The 20,701-nt window shown below is 32.3% G+C and overlaps 1 protein-coding gene across 1 annotated transcript in view; it reads left to right on the forward strand.

Annotated features, from left to right (window-relative positions):
- Positions 1-6,703: 6,703 nt before the first annotated feature.
- Positions 6,704-20,701, forward strand: part of LOC147067503 (uncharacterized) — a 65,436-nt gene continuing 51,438 nt past the window's right edge. The window contains exons 1-3 of the mRNA XM_085953889.1: positions 6,704-6,921; positions 18,098-18,242; positions 19,985-20,060. Coding sequence (XP_085810015.1) covers positions 6,846-6,921; positions 18,098-18,242; positions 19,985-20,060 — 297 coding nt within the window. The 5' untranslated portion in view covers positions 6,704-6,845. The remainder of the gene's footprint in view (positions 6,922-18,097; positions 18,243-19,984; positions 20,061-20,701) is intronic.

Below are 20,701 nucleotides of genomic sequence, written 5' to 3' on the forward strand. Positions count from 1 at the left end.
TATGGCATTGTGAATCCTGTAGACATAATATCAATGCTAGTAACATAATACCCCTTGAAAGCATTTAATTTTACCACTAGTAATATATTATAGGCATTTCACAATACGTCATAAAAATAGTCCCTAAGAGATTTTAGATAACACACTAACATCTTATCTAAACGCATCTTTGCTCAACATATTAAATCCATACTGTCACTCGAAACACAAATTGAAAAACAATATGTGTATTTATAAGACCCAGGATTCTAATCTGGGACCCATGAAATTATAAGCCGACGCGCAAGCCGCTCGGCCATCGAGGGCGTTATAAGAAGATATTTTTTTCCGACCATGTCCGATCCTAATATGGGCTTAGATAGAGTGGAGATTTGTATTAACAGATTTTGTTTTTACGAGAAATAGATGTCAGCCACTTGCTCAACCTATTAGGTCCATACCCTGACTCGCACACAAATTGAAAAACAATATGTGTATTTTCCAGACACAGGATTCGAACCTGGGACCCAAGATGCTACAGACCGACGCTTAAACCACGCGGCCATAGTGGGCGAAAAGCATGGCCCCCACAAAGGGGTGGGCTGACAGGGCTCAAGCCTGGGGGCCCGGGCTCAGGAGGGGCCTGGTGTGACGGGTTGACCAGATAGGTGAGATGAACACACACACCACAAATTTGCTCTAATAAAAACATGTTGTTTGTGATTATTACATAGCAATATAGTGTCAGGGGGTCTAGGATGATTTGGCGCCAGGACAACTGGACGCCACGCAATTCGAAATTAAATAGACGTAAGGTATTTATAGGTAGGTAATTTAAAAAAAATATTTAATATTATTTATATTTAAACAATTATATTATGATTTAATAGTTGGTGAGAATTTGAATATGCACACGTAAATAATGATTTAATTGTGTACATGTTTAAGTTCCAACGAAAAAGAGTTTTTTATTTTATATAAAGCTTTAGGCATGGTACTTCCCAATCCGCATTAAAAAAAAGTTAAAAGTTGTTAAGAGTAAAATGAATTAAAACTACTAAGTAGTAGACAGAAACTGATTAAAATTCCTCGTATACGTTCTGTATATGTGTCTACGATAGTGCGGCGTCCAATTGTCCTGGCGTCCAGTTGTCCCATTCCCGTGTCAGGATATGGGGGCCATGGCGAGAAGATATACTAAGATAATATTATGAAAAATAAAACATTTTTAATGACGTTTTAATAAGTTAGTCATGCAGTATGTGCCTCCGGAAGTGTTTCGGCTATACATCCAGCCAAACTAGAGGTTGTTGCCTGGATCTTATCAGTTCCGTGACTGTGACTTGTTATATGACTAGTTCAGTTAGCTTGTTTTTGAGATTTGGTTTCTTTTTGAACCAAAGATTGTTTTAATATTGTCATATGATTATATTATAATATGTATAAAAAATAAGTCAGGTTTTTTGGAGTCCCAATAAGTATTAGCCCAGGGCCCCTTTATGCGTAAATCCGTGGCGTTATTTATTGACGACCCCTAATCTTATTTATTTATTTTGGTTATTTATTTGTTTATTTAGAAAAAGAGTATTATGGTATTGCATTTCAGCGGTTGGCCAATGCGCCATAAGTAATACATAATAAATACAGATTATAAAAATTACTTAATTACAAATAACCAATATAACAAGAAAGTAGAAAAGAAAGTATGTGCTTAGTAAAATGATAAATACAATTTTAAATTTAACCTATTTAACACGTCCACAAACATGAAATAGTTAATGAAAAATAAATCAACCTTTATGGTGCCATGAAATAAGTTAATTGCACGATACACAGCATCATGAAACATATATTCTGTCCTGCGACGGGTTATCATGAAGACAGTAAAGTTACGAGTGATATTGGTGGAAACATGAAAATTAATATTTGCCAGTATTGTAAATGAACCCACGAAGTATTAAAAAGAAATGATTTAAAAGAGCAATCACTCTTCGGGTGGACAAGGATTGCATTGATAGCATACCCAGAAGAAAACGAGTCGGAAAATTCATTTTATTATCATAAGGAAAGAATCCGTATTTCCTTAAGAGCCATACTTCAGTGAAACGGCAAATAATTTTCAACTATAGGTGCGACGAAATTTTGGACTCGCTGGCAATCGGAGAGCGAAAGTCGAGCTGTGAACACGTCAATTTGTTTCGTGATGGCGACGGGGGTACTAATTCTTAAATCGTGTAAAGATGACTAAAAAACTTTACCCATTTACTTGAAAAAGATAACATGTCAATGAATATATTATTATTGTTACTAATAGAACAATAAACAGAACATTAAATGGACGCATGTTGAATTTTTATGACAAATTAAATTTCGTTCGGCACGCGTCATTTACACAATCCGCGCATCGCCTAGTGATGATATTTTTAGACCGTGCCCCAGCTGAGTATAACCTTCAGTAGGGAAATCTAAGAAATCTATTGTGGACTCGATCCAACTTAGGAATTGCGTGGACGGACCTGTTAGGACTCCAAATAATGACAAAACCACCCGCCCCCGAGATTGACTATTCATTTTTGTAATATCAATTTTCTCTGTGGAAGAAACAGATTTCATTAGATAGGTAAGTACCTATGTATGTTGATTCGTTACTTCTACGCTCGGATCCCGCATGTGCAATTTGTCACATTCCAAGCGTATCTTCTTTCAAAAGTTATTCGAGAAGACCGCTTGGAATGCGCAACATGGCAGCGAGGACATCATTATCTTCCTACTATTTTATCGCTAAGTCAATTTGTTTAATTCTTCATAAAAGACTGAGGTAAATTGGGGAGAGTTCAAGTGAAAATGTACAATAGATATTAATAAATAATTTATGTAAAAATATATTTTTTTCCATTTTAGTGACGACAAGCAAAGTTACATTTTAATTCTAATATTTTTCCCCGTTTCTTTGTTTGCTTTATAGTTGCTGCATTATTCATGAATGGATAAAAATAAAAGACTTGGTCCAGTTGGCAAGCTCAAAAAAATAAAATAATCTAAATTTAATTAAATACTCCAAACGGTATGTGTAATGAAATTACGTGAATGTCAATATAGAATAATAATTGTTTTAATGCATAGTTGAATTACTCAGTTACTAAGCTTACTAGCTTAAGTTATAGTTTTTTTTTTTAATTAGATGATAAAAATGTCCAGGTACGACCTAAAAGTAGTACGTACACCCCACCAATGTGCAAGGGAGTACCTATATGTTAAGATTGTTCACATTCAAATTCGTGGTAGAAAATAGTGGAAAAATAATTATATTTGTGAAATTTGGGAGATTAGTCTAAAATCACTACTTTTCAGGAAAGCCAAATGAAGACTGCACTACTTTGTATGGTAAGTTTCTGTGTGAAATTTTGGAAATAGGACAGCCGGACGCCAGGACAATTGGGCGCCGCCCTGTCGAATGAAATAAATAGACGTTTGTTACGATTTTATATATACAATTAATAGACGAGTAATTTTAATCACTTTCTATATAAGTACTACTTAGTTTTGCTCTTAACATAATATTTTTTTTATTGTGGATTGAGAATTATCATGCCTGAGGCTTTATATAAAATTAAAATAACTCTCTTCTCATTGAAACATAAACGTGCATAATTATTAAATCATTATTTACGTGTGCTTATTTAAACTCTCACCAAATAGTTAATAATAATATAATAATTTTAATATGAATATTAAATATAATTTTTAAAAGTACCTACCTGTAATTCACGAACCGCTATTTATTTTAGAATTTCATTCGATTGCGTGACCGGGATCTAGCCTGGGGGTCCAGCGTGGCGGGTCGACCTAATAAGTGAGATAAACACAGTTCACAATTCGCCATAATGGGTAAATAGTCGCCTGCGGTGCTATTTTATTTAAAGAGTCTTAACATTTTAAAATGTCTAGTTGTGTAATGCAATTTTTGATTACTATGTAACTCCATGATTCAAATGGATTTATTCAACAATACAAAAAAAAAAAACGCCAAAAATACACTAAATACCTACCTTAATTTTATCTGAAACAACATTTATAAAACGATTCTGTAAAAAGTCCCACTGCCTTTAACCCTAGAGATGGGTAGGGGGCCCGCTTCAAGATGTGGAGGTCATGCCCAGTTGTCCCGGCGCCAAATCGTCCTAGACCCGACACGACTCGTTCGTTTTCTCATCTAGGTGTACGAAAAGAAGATGGCGATAAATCTTAAACGTTGAAAAATAAGTTGAATATGCCAAATTGACCATAGAGCATGTATGCATAATTGGGATAAGAACGAATCGCATCAACGCATCTGAAATAGATACTAAATTTATTTCAAACAGAAATGGGCATCCACGTATCCTATCGCGTCCATTGTATCGTCTCATCTTGCACGGCGCCCATTCCATGCTTTCTAGGTTACTGCTTAATTAATCGAAACTCTACTTACGATGTGGTACATTTATATTATCATCATTTACGCCAATTCATGTACCATGAAGACATCATATAAATGTCTGGACATACTATGTAAATTATACATTTATAATAATATGATTTTAATACCTATGACATTAGTATATAAAATAAAATTGTACAAAACTGTCATTACATAATAAAGTCTACTTTTCAGTTATGAATGAAATATAAACAACGTGACGAATTGGCATAATTGACATGTCTACTTGTCTCTTTTTATATGTCATAGGTTCATAGGTAATCCAATGCACTTGTTGTAATTAGTCAATTATGAAAGTGTGTAATAAAAGTAGTAAAATGCTTGTTTGTTAAAACGAAACGGCATTTTAAAAGCTGTTAATCTGTAAAAAGGCGTGGGTGTGCTTAATTTTAGGGTTTCGCTTGAATGTCCCCTTATATACAGTGTTACACAAAATAATTGCGTTTGATATAAATATATTTTTTAACTATTTTTACAAGCGTGTTATTCTTGCAACTATGGCAATAATTACTTACATAATATTCATCATTTTACATTTTTATAATAACATTTTTACCGAATTATTTTATAATTTAATCGCCATTTTAATATAATCATAAAATCATTATTTAACACTACAAATGGACAATATTAATATCAAAAGTGTGCAGGTATATTAACAGCCCTTTTAAATGGATGTGTGCCAACAACGTAATCTTCCCAACCACAATTTTACTGGATTATTCTTTACCGTATATATTGAAAACATATATTTTATATTTCTGATGGTATGTTTACAGGCTATTTATTTTTTGGATTTACGAATCTGACCGCAAACACAACGTACTAACACTGAGGTTAGTGATGTTAGACCCTATTATTTAGTGCACTATATTTTTTACAGCGGTCTGAGATTGGGATAGATATTTTGAGGTTAATCTAACTGTTCTACCTAAATACGCATTGAATCCATGTTGGTTTCTTTATATGTATTATATTCTTATAACCTAATCTAACCGGAGATAGGTGATTGGATGGGATGGAATAGGATGATAATAGAAAACATATATGTATTTATTCCTTTATTTAACCGGGAATTCTGTTTTTTTATTTTACATTATTAGCTCGTATTCTTATTTGTCCGGTGGTTGTTTATCCAGTACAAATCTTGCAATCGATTTTTCACTTACTTCCCGACTAGCTAGACATTTGAAACTTTTAGAATATATCAGAACACGATGCCAATGCATTCTTTTAATACTTTTAGCCATCTTTAAGTAGAATTGATTTCATTTTTAGTTAATTCTGTCTTGTATGAAAATTTATTTGGGAATAAATCCGTAATCCAATCCACTATTATTGGTTGCTAAGTGGGTGGTCCTAGCAACAAAATTATTATTATATACGTGCATTACTATGGAAATCAAAATGACATTTCGGTATTCTATATTTGTTTGTTTGCTTTTTATTTACTTCATATCAAGTACATGTTTGAGCATATTGAGCATAATAATTCAACAGAAAATTTAAGAACGTTGTATATAAAAAGTTATTTTTATCTTGTAATTATTTATATAATATATCATTGTAATCGTGCACCAGCGCATTGAATTAAAATTATCTGGAATCTTATTTTAAATATTACCATGCAGTTCCCCAAGGCACACTTTAAAGTCTTTCACACGAAAATAAATTAGAACAAAACCTACTCGTGATAGTGTAATCTCCTTAAATGAGCCATACAAATGAACAACATGAAAGAATGAGTATTATAATTAAACTACTTAGTGCTCCCTATAGATAGACCACGCGTGGATTCGAATCCCGCGTTAGATAATATGTTTTTTTTTCAAAGCATGGGTCGCTTACAATTATTATTTCCCGTTAAAAATCTGTTAATAATCAATTTCGGGAAAGTCCAAGATCTAAATTAGAATCCACAATTTTAATTAAGTATAGATAGTTCCGAAGTTTTCCGTCACTTCCGTGCCCCCGTGTAGATGAAATAATTGATAGAGCGATAATTCGAGAAGTGACAGTATTCCTCGAGACATCGCAAAGTAAACTCACAATTTAAATAAAATCTCAGCGCACTATAACGGAAGCCTTGTACTAATTCAAACACTTTTTATATTCATATAAATCAACACAATATCACAAACTGAAGTGCTAAACTAACAATTCAATCACACAACATAAGATTAAAATATAATATAATAATTATTTGTATCTAATATAATATTGCTGAATAAAATCATGTGAATAATTTTTAAAATAGATAAATATATATTTTTTAATTTCTAATTAATAATGTGTAGTTTAAAATATATAATTAGACTGTAATTTTAAATATTGTTTAGTGTAATTAATAACTTGAGATAGACGTTTTATCGTTGTTTAAATAAAAATGCGTTCCAAGAAATTCTTTTTGATTCTGTTATTTGCTTGTGTACTTGTGGTGAATGCTGACGACGATAAAAGCGGTAAATATAATAATAACATAATTTTTTTATTATACTTTCTTAACATTGTTATCTTTTTTCTTCGTAAGTCCTCATAATATTTTTACACCCCGCGTGATTGATACGACTTGTGTTTTATATTGCGTAGCTTTATATCACAAGGGTGCGACCACAGCTTGTTGGAGCTCAGGCTCAGGCACAGTTGGAGCTCAGGCTAATCATATATATAGAGAGGGCCTATTTTTCGGCAAAATGAAGCTGTGTTTCTAGTGTATAACGCACAGTAGAACAACGATTTTATTACTATCAACTTAACTATGAAACGTTATACCATCGTGTTGCTTCTCAGTACAAATACCAAATTTAAACACAACATAGTTAACAATATGTTCTTTTAAAATAACTAAAAATAATTACCACTAACTCTATATTTAACACAAAAACAATAAATTTCAGCAACACGTGTTCGCAGTTTTTAAATGCACGTAATCACCCAAATCAATTTTTTCGGCAACGTTTTTAATTGTTTTAAATTCAGCCGTAGAAATTCTATCTTACTCTAACGCATAGAGCGGATATATAAGCGTGCCTAATGCTTACTCACTCGCACTTATGGTTCGCTTTTGTTCAGGCCTTGCTTTGGAGCCTTTTATACAATATTGTAATAATATTAACAGTATAGATCGAAGGCATGAACGCGAATTTGCAAAAAGCACGCTTATTTTTTGCTGTTGCTGCCAGGTAAGGCGATAAGTTATGTATTTATAGTTATCTACAAATTATGTGTTTATATATGAATATGTATGCTATCAAGGCCATAGAACATGCACATAAAGCACAAAGAAATTATGCCTGATTTTAGAGGGCATGTCAAACTTTCAGATTACAATTACTCCATAATGCGAATTCTAGACTTACCAACTTTTGACAGTAACACACGATTTATTCATAATGTACATTATATTGTACGCAGAGGCGACTTTTCATGAAGCAATATGAGGCGATCGTTTCGTGAAAACTGCCAAAATCTTAAATAAATAATAAAAGTTTTTGTGACAATCTGAGTATAAACAACTATTGATGTTAAATTATATTAATATGATATTCATGATACACTAACTAGTAAATCAATGGCCCATGTAGAGCTGCATTTGGCTACCGTAAGATATTGTGTTTTTTGTGGCAACTTGCAGTGTGTCCAACCCAACGGCGTCTTGTTTACGTCTGATCCGAGCTTCATAACGTATCAAACCCTAGGATGAAAAGATAGTTTAAATTTTAAATGATAAATAAAGTTAGTTCATATTAAAAAGTTTAATCAATTATTCGATATATTCAAACGTCCGTCTCTTCTCTGATTTGTCATGTAACGAACTGACTCAAATTTAATTTGAAAACATAATCATTGTATCGTTATTAATATTGTTTATGACGATATTGCTCACAGAACCAAACTTGCATTTGGGTGCCTGTATATTCTCATTGTATCTTAAGCGTAAAGTGTTGAACTACTGTGTGCTACCAATGCTCACGTATGCATGTTAAACATGAATTCTTAATGTAAGAGAAATAAAAAATACGAGTAGTGCATCGTGGCATAAAAATATGCATGTTGGGTATAACGCGTAAAGATCACAGAATAAACCAATAGATAAGGAAGCAGACAAGAGTACGCAGTATGATAAAATTTGCAAGATAACCATAACCACATATTTGTAGATAACCACTGGACAAATGTGGTACCCAAGGGGCACTAAAAGCTCACAGGGACGCCCTAAATCCCGCTGGATAGGCAAGCTCATAAAGTTCGGTGGATGTACGTGGCAACAAAGAACTAGGGACCGAGAAGAGTGCAGAGAGCTAGGGGAGGATTTCACGCAGCAGTGGATTGACCTTGGCTGTTGATAATGATGATGATATTGTTACACTACACTAAATTTCTTGTACATAATTTGGAACAGCGTCAGAAACATAACTATAAGAAAAATCCTTGAAAGAAATATTTGCCGAGTGCGATTTAAGCCCTCATCTATCGCATGACGAGCGAGTGATTTATTCATTATTAAGCTATAACTTTGCTAAAGTACTATCTATGAAAATATTTACAAACAACTACGTATCTGAGATGTTTTCAAATTCCGTTGAAAATAGTAACGATCTTTTGTAAATTTCAATCAAGACAATCAATAATAATTACTCTACCAACTTTAATTCATGAATTGTCAATATGGAATTCTCTCACGTGAATACCAACTCAAGAAATAATAATTATTATCTATGTGCCTGCTGCTATCACTTTCATGCTGTAAAATTGCAATGGGAGACGATGAAATGTTTTTCAAACAGGGACAATATTACTGGTAAAACAGTAACATTCAAATTGTGTGCAATATCTAAAAAAACTGAAATATTTGCTTTCGTAACACGCAACAGAACGAAATTTCTTTGAAGCCACATACAGAGATATTATAATGATTTTGTTACGTATCTTTAAATAAACCTGAGTTTTTCAATTTCCATATTAAAATTTAATAAAACATCGATACAATCAGGGAACTAATGGGAACTGAAGTACCTAACGGGTAAGGAGTTGCAAGTAACCGATCTCGAGTAAGGATAAAGTTAAACACGTGTAAAGAATACGCCATACGTCGAATACTGACAAGTGACAACTGCTCTCGGCTTATGCATCGACTATCGAATATTGGTGTATTACACACACTATTGCACATGCATATCGGGTGTTTAATTTTCGTAGGACACTCACACATTTAAAACCCTGCATCAAAATGTAGTGTATTGAATATTGCCTAACGGAATTCTATATATTGTCTGTTTTATGGATACAGTGTTTCTAATTTAATTAAAATTAGTCTTCTCATACTTGTTGTACACTGTTTTTTTTTTTAATTTAAATTGCATAGTTGAGTTCTTGCTATTTTTTTCATATTTTGAAAGTCTGACGAGAGGACGACAGTAAGTGGGTCTTTTGTGAAACATGATGTGTGTGATCCTAGCTTCGCCAATTCTTCCACTTTTGCATTCTAAAAAGCTGTTAATTTTTGTCCGTTTTCGATCATATAGCCTGCTTCGAAAATTTCTTGAATCTGTCCACTTTTAATTGACAAGAGTTTTCAATCCCGAAATTCCATAATTAAAAATTCTGGAATCCGAAGATTAGATTTCATTTGTTTTTTGCAAAGAAGAGCGTCATTTCGTGATGCAAAGTAAAATAAATTACCGATAGTGACATTTTCTTCCTTGTCACTTATAATTTAATATTTACTGTAGAATATAATATCAACTTTATCAAGTATTAAGATTTTATGAGATGTCATAATTAATGTTGTTTTTCACTGTATGTTAAATTTACCACATTATATTGTTATGAAGTTTAGTCATAACAGACGGATGTGAGTAGCTTAAAGATTGTTCATAATAAATATAATATATAGTATATTTTTCGAAAACCAGTTTTAGTATTACCTTATACTTACTTGCGTACCTATTTATTTATATGTAAAAATTACAATAAATCAATTTATTTACTGTATTACCTATTTTGAACATACATAATTTTGTAAAACACTTCTGAGAAAATATAAAATAACCTATGTATGTACAATAATTAGAATGGTACATTCTTAAATCTTGTGAATTATTCGTTGAATAAAAAAAATAGTTGATTTTTTTTTAAATGTCATATTTTCACTAATCCCGAAATCGTAAATCAAAATTCTATCCGAGATTGCAATCCCTAGTTACAATAACTACTGATAAACTATTATTATATATTAATACAATATTACATATTATTATACTTATACCTAGATCAGTAATGCACAATCTTTTTATCAGTAGTACCAATTTATCCATTTTCTAATCGTTCACAGGCCGCACAGAGTACAAGTGTCGTGAATAATGATACATTTCCTCCAAGAATTATACAGTATTATTTTTAATTAAATATGCATGGCATATACTTTGATCACTCTGCATTACTTAGGTATATATTTACAAGAAAGGGCTCAGTGTCAGCCCTAGTGAGATCGCGAAACATTATACTTACAATAATTGCCGTGTGGTCGATTTCAATATTTGTGATTACTATATCAGTATTGCACTAGAATCAGAAGACTTCAGGAGCATGCATTTATCCTTATAAATGAGCCACGTACCGAGCTATAACTCTACTAAATATAACTCAATGCTATTATTAAGTACGCCCACGGTGGCCGCGCGGCTTAAGCGTTGGACTATCACGCCGTGGGTCCCAGGTTCGAATCCTGGGTCTGGCAAGTACACTTATTGTTTTTTTAATTTGTGTGTTAGTCAGGGTATGGACCTAATAGGTTGAGCAAGTGGCTGACATCCATTTCTCGTAAAAAACAAAAATCTGTTAATACAAACCTCTAATCTGTGGAGGCCCATATGATCCTATTAGGATTGGATATGGTCGAAGAAGAAGAGATTATTAATTATAATGATGATATCTTTTGCAAGACAATAAAAGTGTTTTATCAAATTTTACTGAGAACCTACGTAGTCTATGTTTGAAAAGGTTTGTTTTTGCATATACCATTATTAGTCAGTGGGTCATAAGTTGTCCAGCACTAATCTAGAATAATAACATACCAGATAATATTTAATTATAAGATAAACATTATTGTTTATGTCTTATGTTAGTATATTTTCTTTTGGGTCGCTTGTTTGTATATTGTTATAAACTTCCAACGAAATGAAGGTCAAGATTGCTATGTTCTCATGACATTTAAAATTTTAAAATGTTCACCCAAAATATATTAAACAATATAGTTGTGATTATAATAATTACATCGAGATGCACGGCACGTACTGTCACGGCGACCAATTTAGTCTATGGTTTCGTCATTTTGCTGAATATTTTGAACGATCACCATATCTGTAAATTCAATAATAGAGTGCCAACTATAATGTAGTAGTATTTTGAATTATTATTCATTATTCATGCTAATTACAATTAATTTTAATAGTTTCTACATATGCGTACGCTAAAATTACTTGCTATATTATATCCATAGATAATATTTTGAACAGAACCCAACCTGCAGACCGTAGATAATAGACAACATTCTTATAGAAAATACATAGTGCCAAAAACAAAAAACAAGAGATTTTGACATAATTCGAAAATGTGTAGGCATGTAGAAAAGGATAAAGAACGTTCATTGAGCCATGCTGGTGTCGATACAATGCGGTACAACGTGAGGTGACCTCATTGTTGTTCTGGTGATTTCGGCAAATTTTGCTAACACTGACAATGTTCATTTAAAGGTTCAAAATGTGCTACGGATGGAAGCATCAGTCTGATAACATTTTAACACCAAGAAAAATGACAATACACACTTTTTCCCCGTAGCGGCAGCTTACTGTGACGTCACGTGATAGTACGCGACCTGGATCTCAATATAATCACAACTTAATATTCCAATCCTTGGCCGCTCTATACTAGTATATTACATCATGCATAATTATATTGTATATCATAAACTGCTGGATATTCCAATAATTATTATTAACCTCATAGGCTAAATTATACGTATGTGAACTTTTGTATGTCTTTGATAACAAACTCAGTTTATGAGAAATGGATATCAGCCACTTGCTCAACTTATAAGGTCCATACTCTGACTCATACACAAATTGAAAAACAATATGTGTACTTGCCAGACCCAGGATTCGAACCTGGGACCCTCGACTCTATAGGCCGGCGTTTAAGCCACGCGGCCATCGTGGGTGTATATGGTAGATTATTAAATTACGAATGTTTAAAAATCTATACAAATACTGCAAACTATCTAAAATGTTGGTAATATAGCTACATATTTTGTTTATTTTTTAATTTTCATTCATTATAGTGCAAAGTATAGTCTACATCAGTGTTCTCCAACATTTGTACACTTACGGACCGGTAAAAATAGGATAAATTCAAGGACCGTTAACACAGAAAAAAAATATTATTAATAAACTATTTTGTTTATAATTTTTTAAATTATTTTAAATTATTGCGAATACAAAAAATTAACACTGCTACTGCATCTAGAATAGTTGATAACCATGGCTTCAGTGTTATTTCGATAGAGATTAAGCGCTGAATAGGCATGCATTCGGTTTCTCTTTTTCTTTTTACCACGTTTTGATTAGCTCGTATTCTTGTTTGTCCAATACAAATCTTGCAATCGATTTTTAACTAATTTCCCGACTAGCCTAGACATTTGAAACTTTTAGAATATATCATAACACGATGACAATGCATTCTTTTAATACTTTTAGCCATCTTTAAGCAGAATTGAATTCATTTTCAGTTAATTCTGTTTTGTATGGAAATTTATTTCAGAAAAATCCGTAAAAAGTAAAAGACTATTATTGGTTGCTAAGAGGGTAGTCCTAGCAACTCAATTATTAATATATACGTGCGTTACTATGGAAATCAATATGAAATGTAAAAATGCCATTTCAGTATTCTATATTTATTCAGTATTTCTATCAAGCACAAAAAAAAGTATTTATTAATACAAAGAAGTGTCTATAGAAAGTATAGAAAGAAGTTTATATGAATCAACAGAAAATTTAAAAACGTGGTAAGTATATAAAAAGTTTTTTATCATGTAATTATTTTTACTGACATCAACGAAAGAGTCTTACCCCGTGAAATGTGGACGATAATTATTTATTTAATGGCTTTGTAACTAAAAATGTTTGTATTTTATGTCTGGATACCACATCAAAATACAAGTCGATTAGTTTTCCTTATTCTTCACTATCAATAATTGTGCACCGATTGACGTCTTCGATGAAAGGATTACTTTTTTTTAAATAAGGATTTGCTTGGAATTTTGGCATAATAATATTCATTTTAAAATGGGTGACAACTGTTCATAGACCGCCACCGATCCGCAGACGGCGGTTGGTACATTCTTAAATCTTGTGAATTATTCGTTGAATGAAAGTAATAGTTTATGTAATATATAAAAAATCAAATAAAATTTAGGACCAAAAACCGTAGAGCCGGTATTTAGAGCATTCTCAATGAGGATACGTTGACTAATGAAGTCAGGGCCGGATTTTAACCATTATACTAACATAATAATATTAAAATGTAATTATTAAAAAATTATGATTTTTTCATATTATTATAAGTATTGATTCTTACTGAAAATTAGCAACTGGAATGCAACACGAAAATTATGTACCCATAGAACATAATATATTATTTGATTCGATCACACAATGTATGTCATATTATGACATTTTTATTTAATGTATGTGTCATTTTATGTACCTATCATGGTTATTGTAGGATATTTTATTAAAATTTTATTTATTTTTACATAAGTATAGTGAACATTACAAATTATTAATGTAAGACGTTCACAAAATGACATTTAGAAACAAAGAAATATTTTTAAAACAGTATTATATAAAAAAGAAATAGATCAGTATTAAGTTAATAAACAGTAGAAAAGTGTAAATACAAAAAAATATATAAATTAGATAGGTACAAGGAAGCACACCGAATGAGCTAATCAGACCCTATTTTAAGAATTTACAAAAGTCCACCTATATACTCATCCCATGCCCCCCACAAGGGGGTGCTGACAGGGCTCTAGCCTAGAAGCCCGGGCTCAGGGAGGGCCCGGAGTGGCGGGTCAATCCGATATGTGAGATAAACACACATCACAAATTTGCTCTAATATTAAAAAAGTCGCCTGCGGCGCTATTTCAGAAGAAGGAGATTAACATTTAAAAAATGAGGTTGTAAGATGCATTTTGAGTGTTTTGTGTTGATATTCGATAACTCCATTATTCAAGTAGATGTATTAAAACTATATAAAATCTCTAAAAATAAACAAAAGGCCCTTACTATGTATTACCTCTGAATACATTTTTGAACATTTCTGCTGTGCGTCACTCATGCTATTAAACTTAGCGACAGGTAGGGGGGCCCGTTTTAGGATATGGGGGCCATGTGCAGGATATATTAACAGCATTGACTCCAGCGCCCCTACCAATTTGGGGATTCTGGACTAAAACCCCTTTAGCCTTATCGTAAATGCGACCCTGACTGAATTCATCGATTGCAACATATAACTACCTATATTTAATGAATTATGTTTCCAAATCATATTGTTAACATCATAGGTGAGATATTTAATACAGAAATAAGAGCAAGGTTAGGTTCATTTATTTCGATACCAATGATAGTGCTCCCAATTAAAGGTCAGGTCGATTTTAGGTTACTCCATTGGTTTATTATAATGGTGAAAATCATTTACCCTATGACCTGTTGGTTCATTGTATGTAGATTATGTGATAATTTAAATACCTCAAGATGCCACTACTGATATTAAATGATGTTTCGATACAGTTATAATTAATATTTATACTATCGACCGAAGGTACTTGATGGAAATTGAATTTGAATTCTAATGGATTTAATTTTTGTACTATTTTATTTGAGTCGTTTTTGCGACCCGGGTTTTACCTTTCGGCATCTTCATCGACCTGCTTGTCCCTGATAACTATCTTAGAAATAGAGAGCACCGGTTGTTTATTCTCCCAAGGTGCAGAACCAACCTCCCACTGATAATGTCAATTGGGAGGACGATAACTATGTTCAACCAAATTGCTACGGGTGTTCCATTATATCATATATTCCAATATTCCACTTGCGTGAGATGAGTTTTGGTGGACGCTTTTTTATAAATTCTTAAAATAGGGTCTCCTTAGCAAACTCGGTGTACTTCTTTGAACTTTTAAAGATGTATAATTATTTTATTTTCACTGCTTTTGTATGTTTATAAATTTAATTATGTTCTCTTTCTATATTTTCATTTTTATCGTTTTTATTACTTTTATTCTTTATAATGCTTCATGTCATGTTGTGAACGTCTTAAACTTATAATTTGTAATGTCCACAATATGTTTAAAAAAAAAATGATATTGAGATGAAATTTTACTAAAATTGTACTGTGGTATTAATAATGCAGTCTGTTGTTCAAGATTTATCTATATTAATCATCTTGTTTTTGAGTTTTGACCAAACAAACTGACGTGCAAATATACACTACAGGCGGCCATACAGAGGGGGGTTTTTGGTCCGTACCCCCCTGGAACCAAAAAATATAAATTTGACTACCCCTTCTGTATTTGTCAGGATCGTGACCCGGGTGATTTGGCACTAAAAGCATGTGTCAGTGGAAAACCCGTGTGGTACTCTTGAATTAAAATTTTGTAAAATATCTTTATGCAGTAAAAATATTATACGTTCAAATAGGATATTTGAGAAGATACTGCATTATTCGAATACACAATATGTCCATTTCTCATGCATCTAAAATTTTAAACTAAGATTTTCTCAAAACATAATAAACTAGACATACATATATGTGCACTAAACAAGTACTTCTAAAACTGGGGGCCGCGAAATACATCACTGGACGATAATATTTCCCAAACTTAAATAAAGACCAAAGTACAATTGTATAAGAACACCATTAGCTAAATCCTTCAAATATGATTATATAACGTGGGAAGCTTGAGAAGAATTGATGACATTAGAACAGATAATTCCTTTGAAGTCGAATGTAATGAAAGAAGTTTTGCAGAAATTTGAATATGGCGACAGCAAGAATATCCATCAATCGCAAAAGCAGCATTGTTAATCATAATACCTTTTGCGACAATATACCTACGCGAAACAGCATTTTTATCATCACTGGTAATAAAAAATAAACACATGTCGTGTTTTTCAACGGAGACTTTGAGGCAAACCTTGCGAATTAACATTTCAAACATTGTACCGGATATTCATGTATTGTGTAAAAATATGCAATCACACACCTCTCATTAAATAGTTTTTATTTTTTTAATTAAAATGTACCTATAGTAATAATTAATGGTAAATAAAGTACTGTTGGTTTTTTGGATTTTTTTTTTCTGATTTCGGGGACCGTGGTATGAAAAACTTTGAAAAGCACTGCACTAAACCATCAATTATTTAATATCGTTCGTGATAAGATTTTTTTACTCATTATTTATCGTGACTCATTTAAAATATAAACGTTTTAAAATAAATATTTCCAAAGCTGTTGGTTGATTTTCTAAATCTGTTGCACTAAAGCTTTGATATTTTTAATTAAAAAATTTCAGTGATAAGAAGAGGTACTTAATCATTATAACAAGTCTGTTTTCTTTCAATATAATATCACATCGTATTGCGGAATGTCCCATGCATTTTTTTTATTACCTACTGATAAAAGGTCAATAATAATGTTTAATAAATTATTGTATAATACGCAAATAAGAACAGAAGTGTTGTTATTGTTTTTTTTATCAATCATTGACACGCTTAATAGGTATCTACTTAACATACTATCTAGTAGACAGGGGCGGCTCTACATTAATGGTTCGTAGGGACCATCCCCATTGTTTTCAATAAAATACACGTCCGATATTTTTATAATTGTCATGATATACGTGATTAAATGAACTATTTAATTTATTTTATCCACCTAAACCCTTTGCAATTTTGATTGAGATATTTATTATTATTATACAAACAAATAAAGCAATGATTGTAAATTGTGTAATACTTAAGGTGATACATCAGTGAAACGGCAAATAGTTTTCAACTATAGGCGCGACGAAATTTTGGACTCGCTGCCATTCGGAGAGAGAACATCGCGCTGGAAATACGTCAATTTGTTTCGTGATGGCGACGGGTGTATTAATTCTTAAATCGTGTAAAGATGACTAAAAACGTTACCCATTTACTTTAAAAAGAAAACATGTCAATGAATAGATTATTATTGTTACTGATAGAACAATAAACAGAACTTTAAATTGACACATGTTGGATTTATATGACAAATTATATTTCGTAAAATAATTAATTAAATTAAATACGCTCTATTTCACGGTGACACCTGTGGTGACCTGTGTACAAAGAAAGCTATGGCGTTTTTTATTATTATTTTATTTACCGGGGTCACTCACTTTTCATTCAATTTACTTATATCGAATAACATAATATATTTTTTAATAATATCACTAAAAATGTTTCCGCCCGGGTGATTCGCACCTCCTAACACCCCCGCTTGGCGCGCCCCCACTTTTTTGTATCTTTGTTCTAATATATACAATCATGTTTTTCCAGACGAGGACTCGGGAGAGTATGACGAAGTTGATTGCTGTACACTGGGCAATGATTGGGTGTACGCGAACTGCGTGGCAGAGCCTGACGATGACATGACTGACACCTGCCTCAAGGAGGCGACTGATTGCTGCCAAAAGGTGTTAGAGTAAGTAAATTACAAACCTCATGAAGAAAACAATATTCTGTCTATAGAGATGGGGCGTATGCATGTGAAAGTGAAGCAAAGAAATATCATTTATTCTAATATATCACTTAACTTAGACTTTGAATCTAAGTGGGAAGCGGAGAAAAATTCCTCCGTACAGTTAAAAATAATTTAAAAAGCAAATTTAAGGGGTCCTGCTAATCCTGCTAAAAACTATAAATATATTTTATCCCGGTTTGACTAGTACCTAACTTATAATCAATAAAAATGTCAATTGGCCACTTTTCTTATCTGCGGCCTTCAGTTAATTAATGGTAATTTCAAGATAGGTACACAGTTTTACTAAAGTTTGTAAGCTTTTTCGTTTACCGGATACCTACAAACTAGAGGTTGTGTTCGAGAAATCAATTTTCCAAAATTTCGAGAATTCTCATTTCTCAATAAATAAATAATAAATAATTCACAAGAAATCGTGAAATTGTTACTAGGCTAAACTGCCGACCGCAGCCGGAATTTTTAAAAAATCACAAGTAAAAAAGTTTTTAAGAAAGCAACAAAAAAACTTTCGACTTTCATTCTAATTGTAATTTACTAAATTTCTTGTAGAAAATTGGCGAAAGCTTTGTGTCTGCCTGTTATTGGGACCATCACATATTATTTTTTCTATATTATATTCATATTTATCCTCTGTGACTGATCCTGTTGACCAAAATAAATTTAAAATAATTAAAAATAAAAAGCTCTGATTCTGATCGTAATCCCAGAATTTTTTGACCGAGAAAGCTAAAAAATCGGCAAGAAGATGTAATTTCATAACATTGTCGATTTCTCGCGAATTTCTAAAATTCTCGAGAAATCAAAAAACCAATCTCAAATTCTCGAGAAAATAAATATTCTTGATTTCGAGAATTCTCAAATCTCGAAAACTGAAAAAATTGAGTAATCACAACATTACACACTATTGTAATAATGGTTATAATTTGATACCAGTTTCTCTTCCCGGTTTATAAAGATGAAAATGATCAGTTAGGCATATCATAAATTGACTAAAGACCACGTTATGTATGTTCAATCTTCTAAGAGAAGATTTACTTCACAAATTTTATTGTTTAATAATCTTCACACCACAAAGGTTTTTAATACGATCCACCTCTTTTTAGATACAGCAGTAGAAATTTCTGGGGGGAAATATTAATCAAAAAGTTCTTAATTAATTAATAATTTATTTAGAAAAGAGTATTATGGCATTACAGCGATAGGCAAATGCGCCATAAATAAATACACATTATAAAAATGACATAATTACAAATAATAATCAGTATAACAAAAAGTAGAAAAGAAAATAATACGTGCTTGTGTAGATATTAAAGTAAAATGATAAATACAATTATAAATTTAACCAATTTAACACGTCCATAAACATGATATAGTTAATAAAAAATAAATTTATGGTGCCATCAAATAAGTTAATCGCACGATACACAGCATCATGAAACATCACATCCGTCTTGCGACGGGGTATCATGAAGACCGCAGAGTTACGAGTGATGTTGGTGGGAACATGAAAAATAATATTTTCCAGTATATTATACGGATTGTAAATGAACCCACGAAGAAGTAAAAAGAAATGCTTTAAAAGAGCAATCACTCCTCGTGTGATTCGAAAGATTGCATTGATAGCATACCCAGAAGAAAACTAGTCGGAAAATTCATAATTAATGAAAATATTAATATTTTTACAGGCAGAATAGACACAAATGTGAAGAAAACATAAAGCTAGCAATGGAGGACAAGGAATGTAATGACACCGCTGAAGACGTAAGTATTTGTGTTTTTAAGCAATTATTATATAAATCTATATATCTTACAAAAATGCACTCTTGGTGGTCGCGCGGCTTAAGCGTCGGCCTATAGCGTCGAGGGTCACAGGTTCGAATCTTGGGTCTGGCAAGTTCACATTGTTTTTCAATTTGTGTATACTGCAGTATGGACCTAATAGGTTGGGCAAGTGGCTGGCACCCATTTCTCGTAAAAACAAAATCTGTTAATAAAAACCTCCACTCTGTGGAGGCCCATATGATCTTATTAGGATCGGACATGGTCTGAAAAAATCATATAAATCAAAAATTTGACTAACACAGCAAAACATATTTAGTAAGTATATAAATAGGAAGACTATACGTCATCTCGTTGATTGTCACATATTTTTATTTCCTTTCTAATATTAAACAAAATATAACAAAATGATTTGATCTGAGAAGTGTATTTACTTATTTAACAGAAATTATTTTTGTCTGCTATGCCCAGCATGCACCTCAACATACCAGGTGCATGCTGGGCATAACGCGAAAGGACAAAAAGAGGAATGAGTGGATAAGGGAACAGACAAGGGTTTGCGATGTAATAGAGTTTGCTAAAAACTTCAAATGGAAATAGGCTGGACACATAGCTCGAAGAAG

The sequence above is a fragment of the Rhyacophila brunnea genome, unplaced genomic scaffold (assembly GCF_057557595.1).
Source record: "Rhyacophila brunnea isolate RB1 unplaced genomic scaffold, BYU_Rbru_1.0 scaffold_4, whole genome shotgun sequence".
In the NCBI taxonomy this organism is placed as follows: Eukaryota; Metazoa; Arthropoda; class Insecta; order Trichoptera; family Rhyacophilidae; genus Rhyacophila; species Rhyacophila brunnea.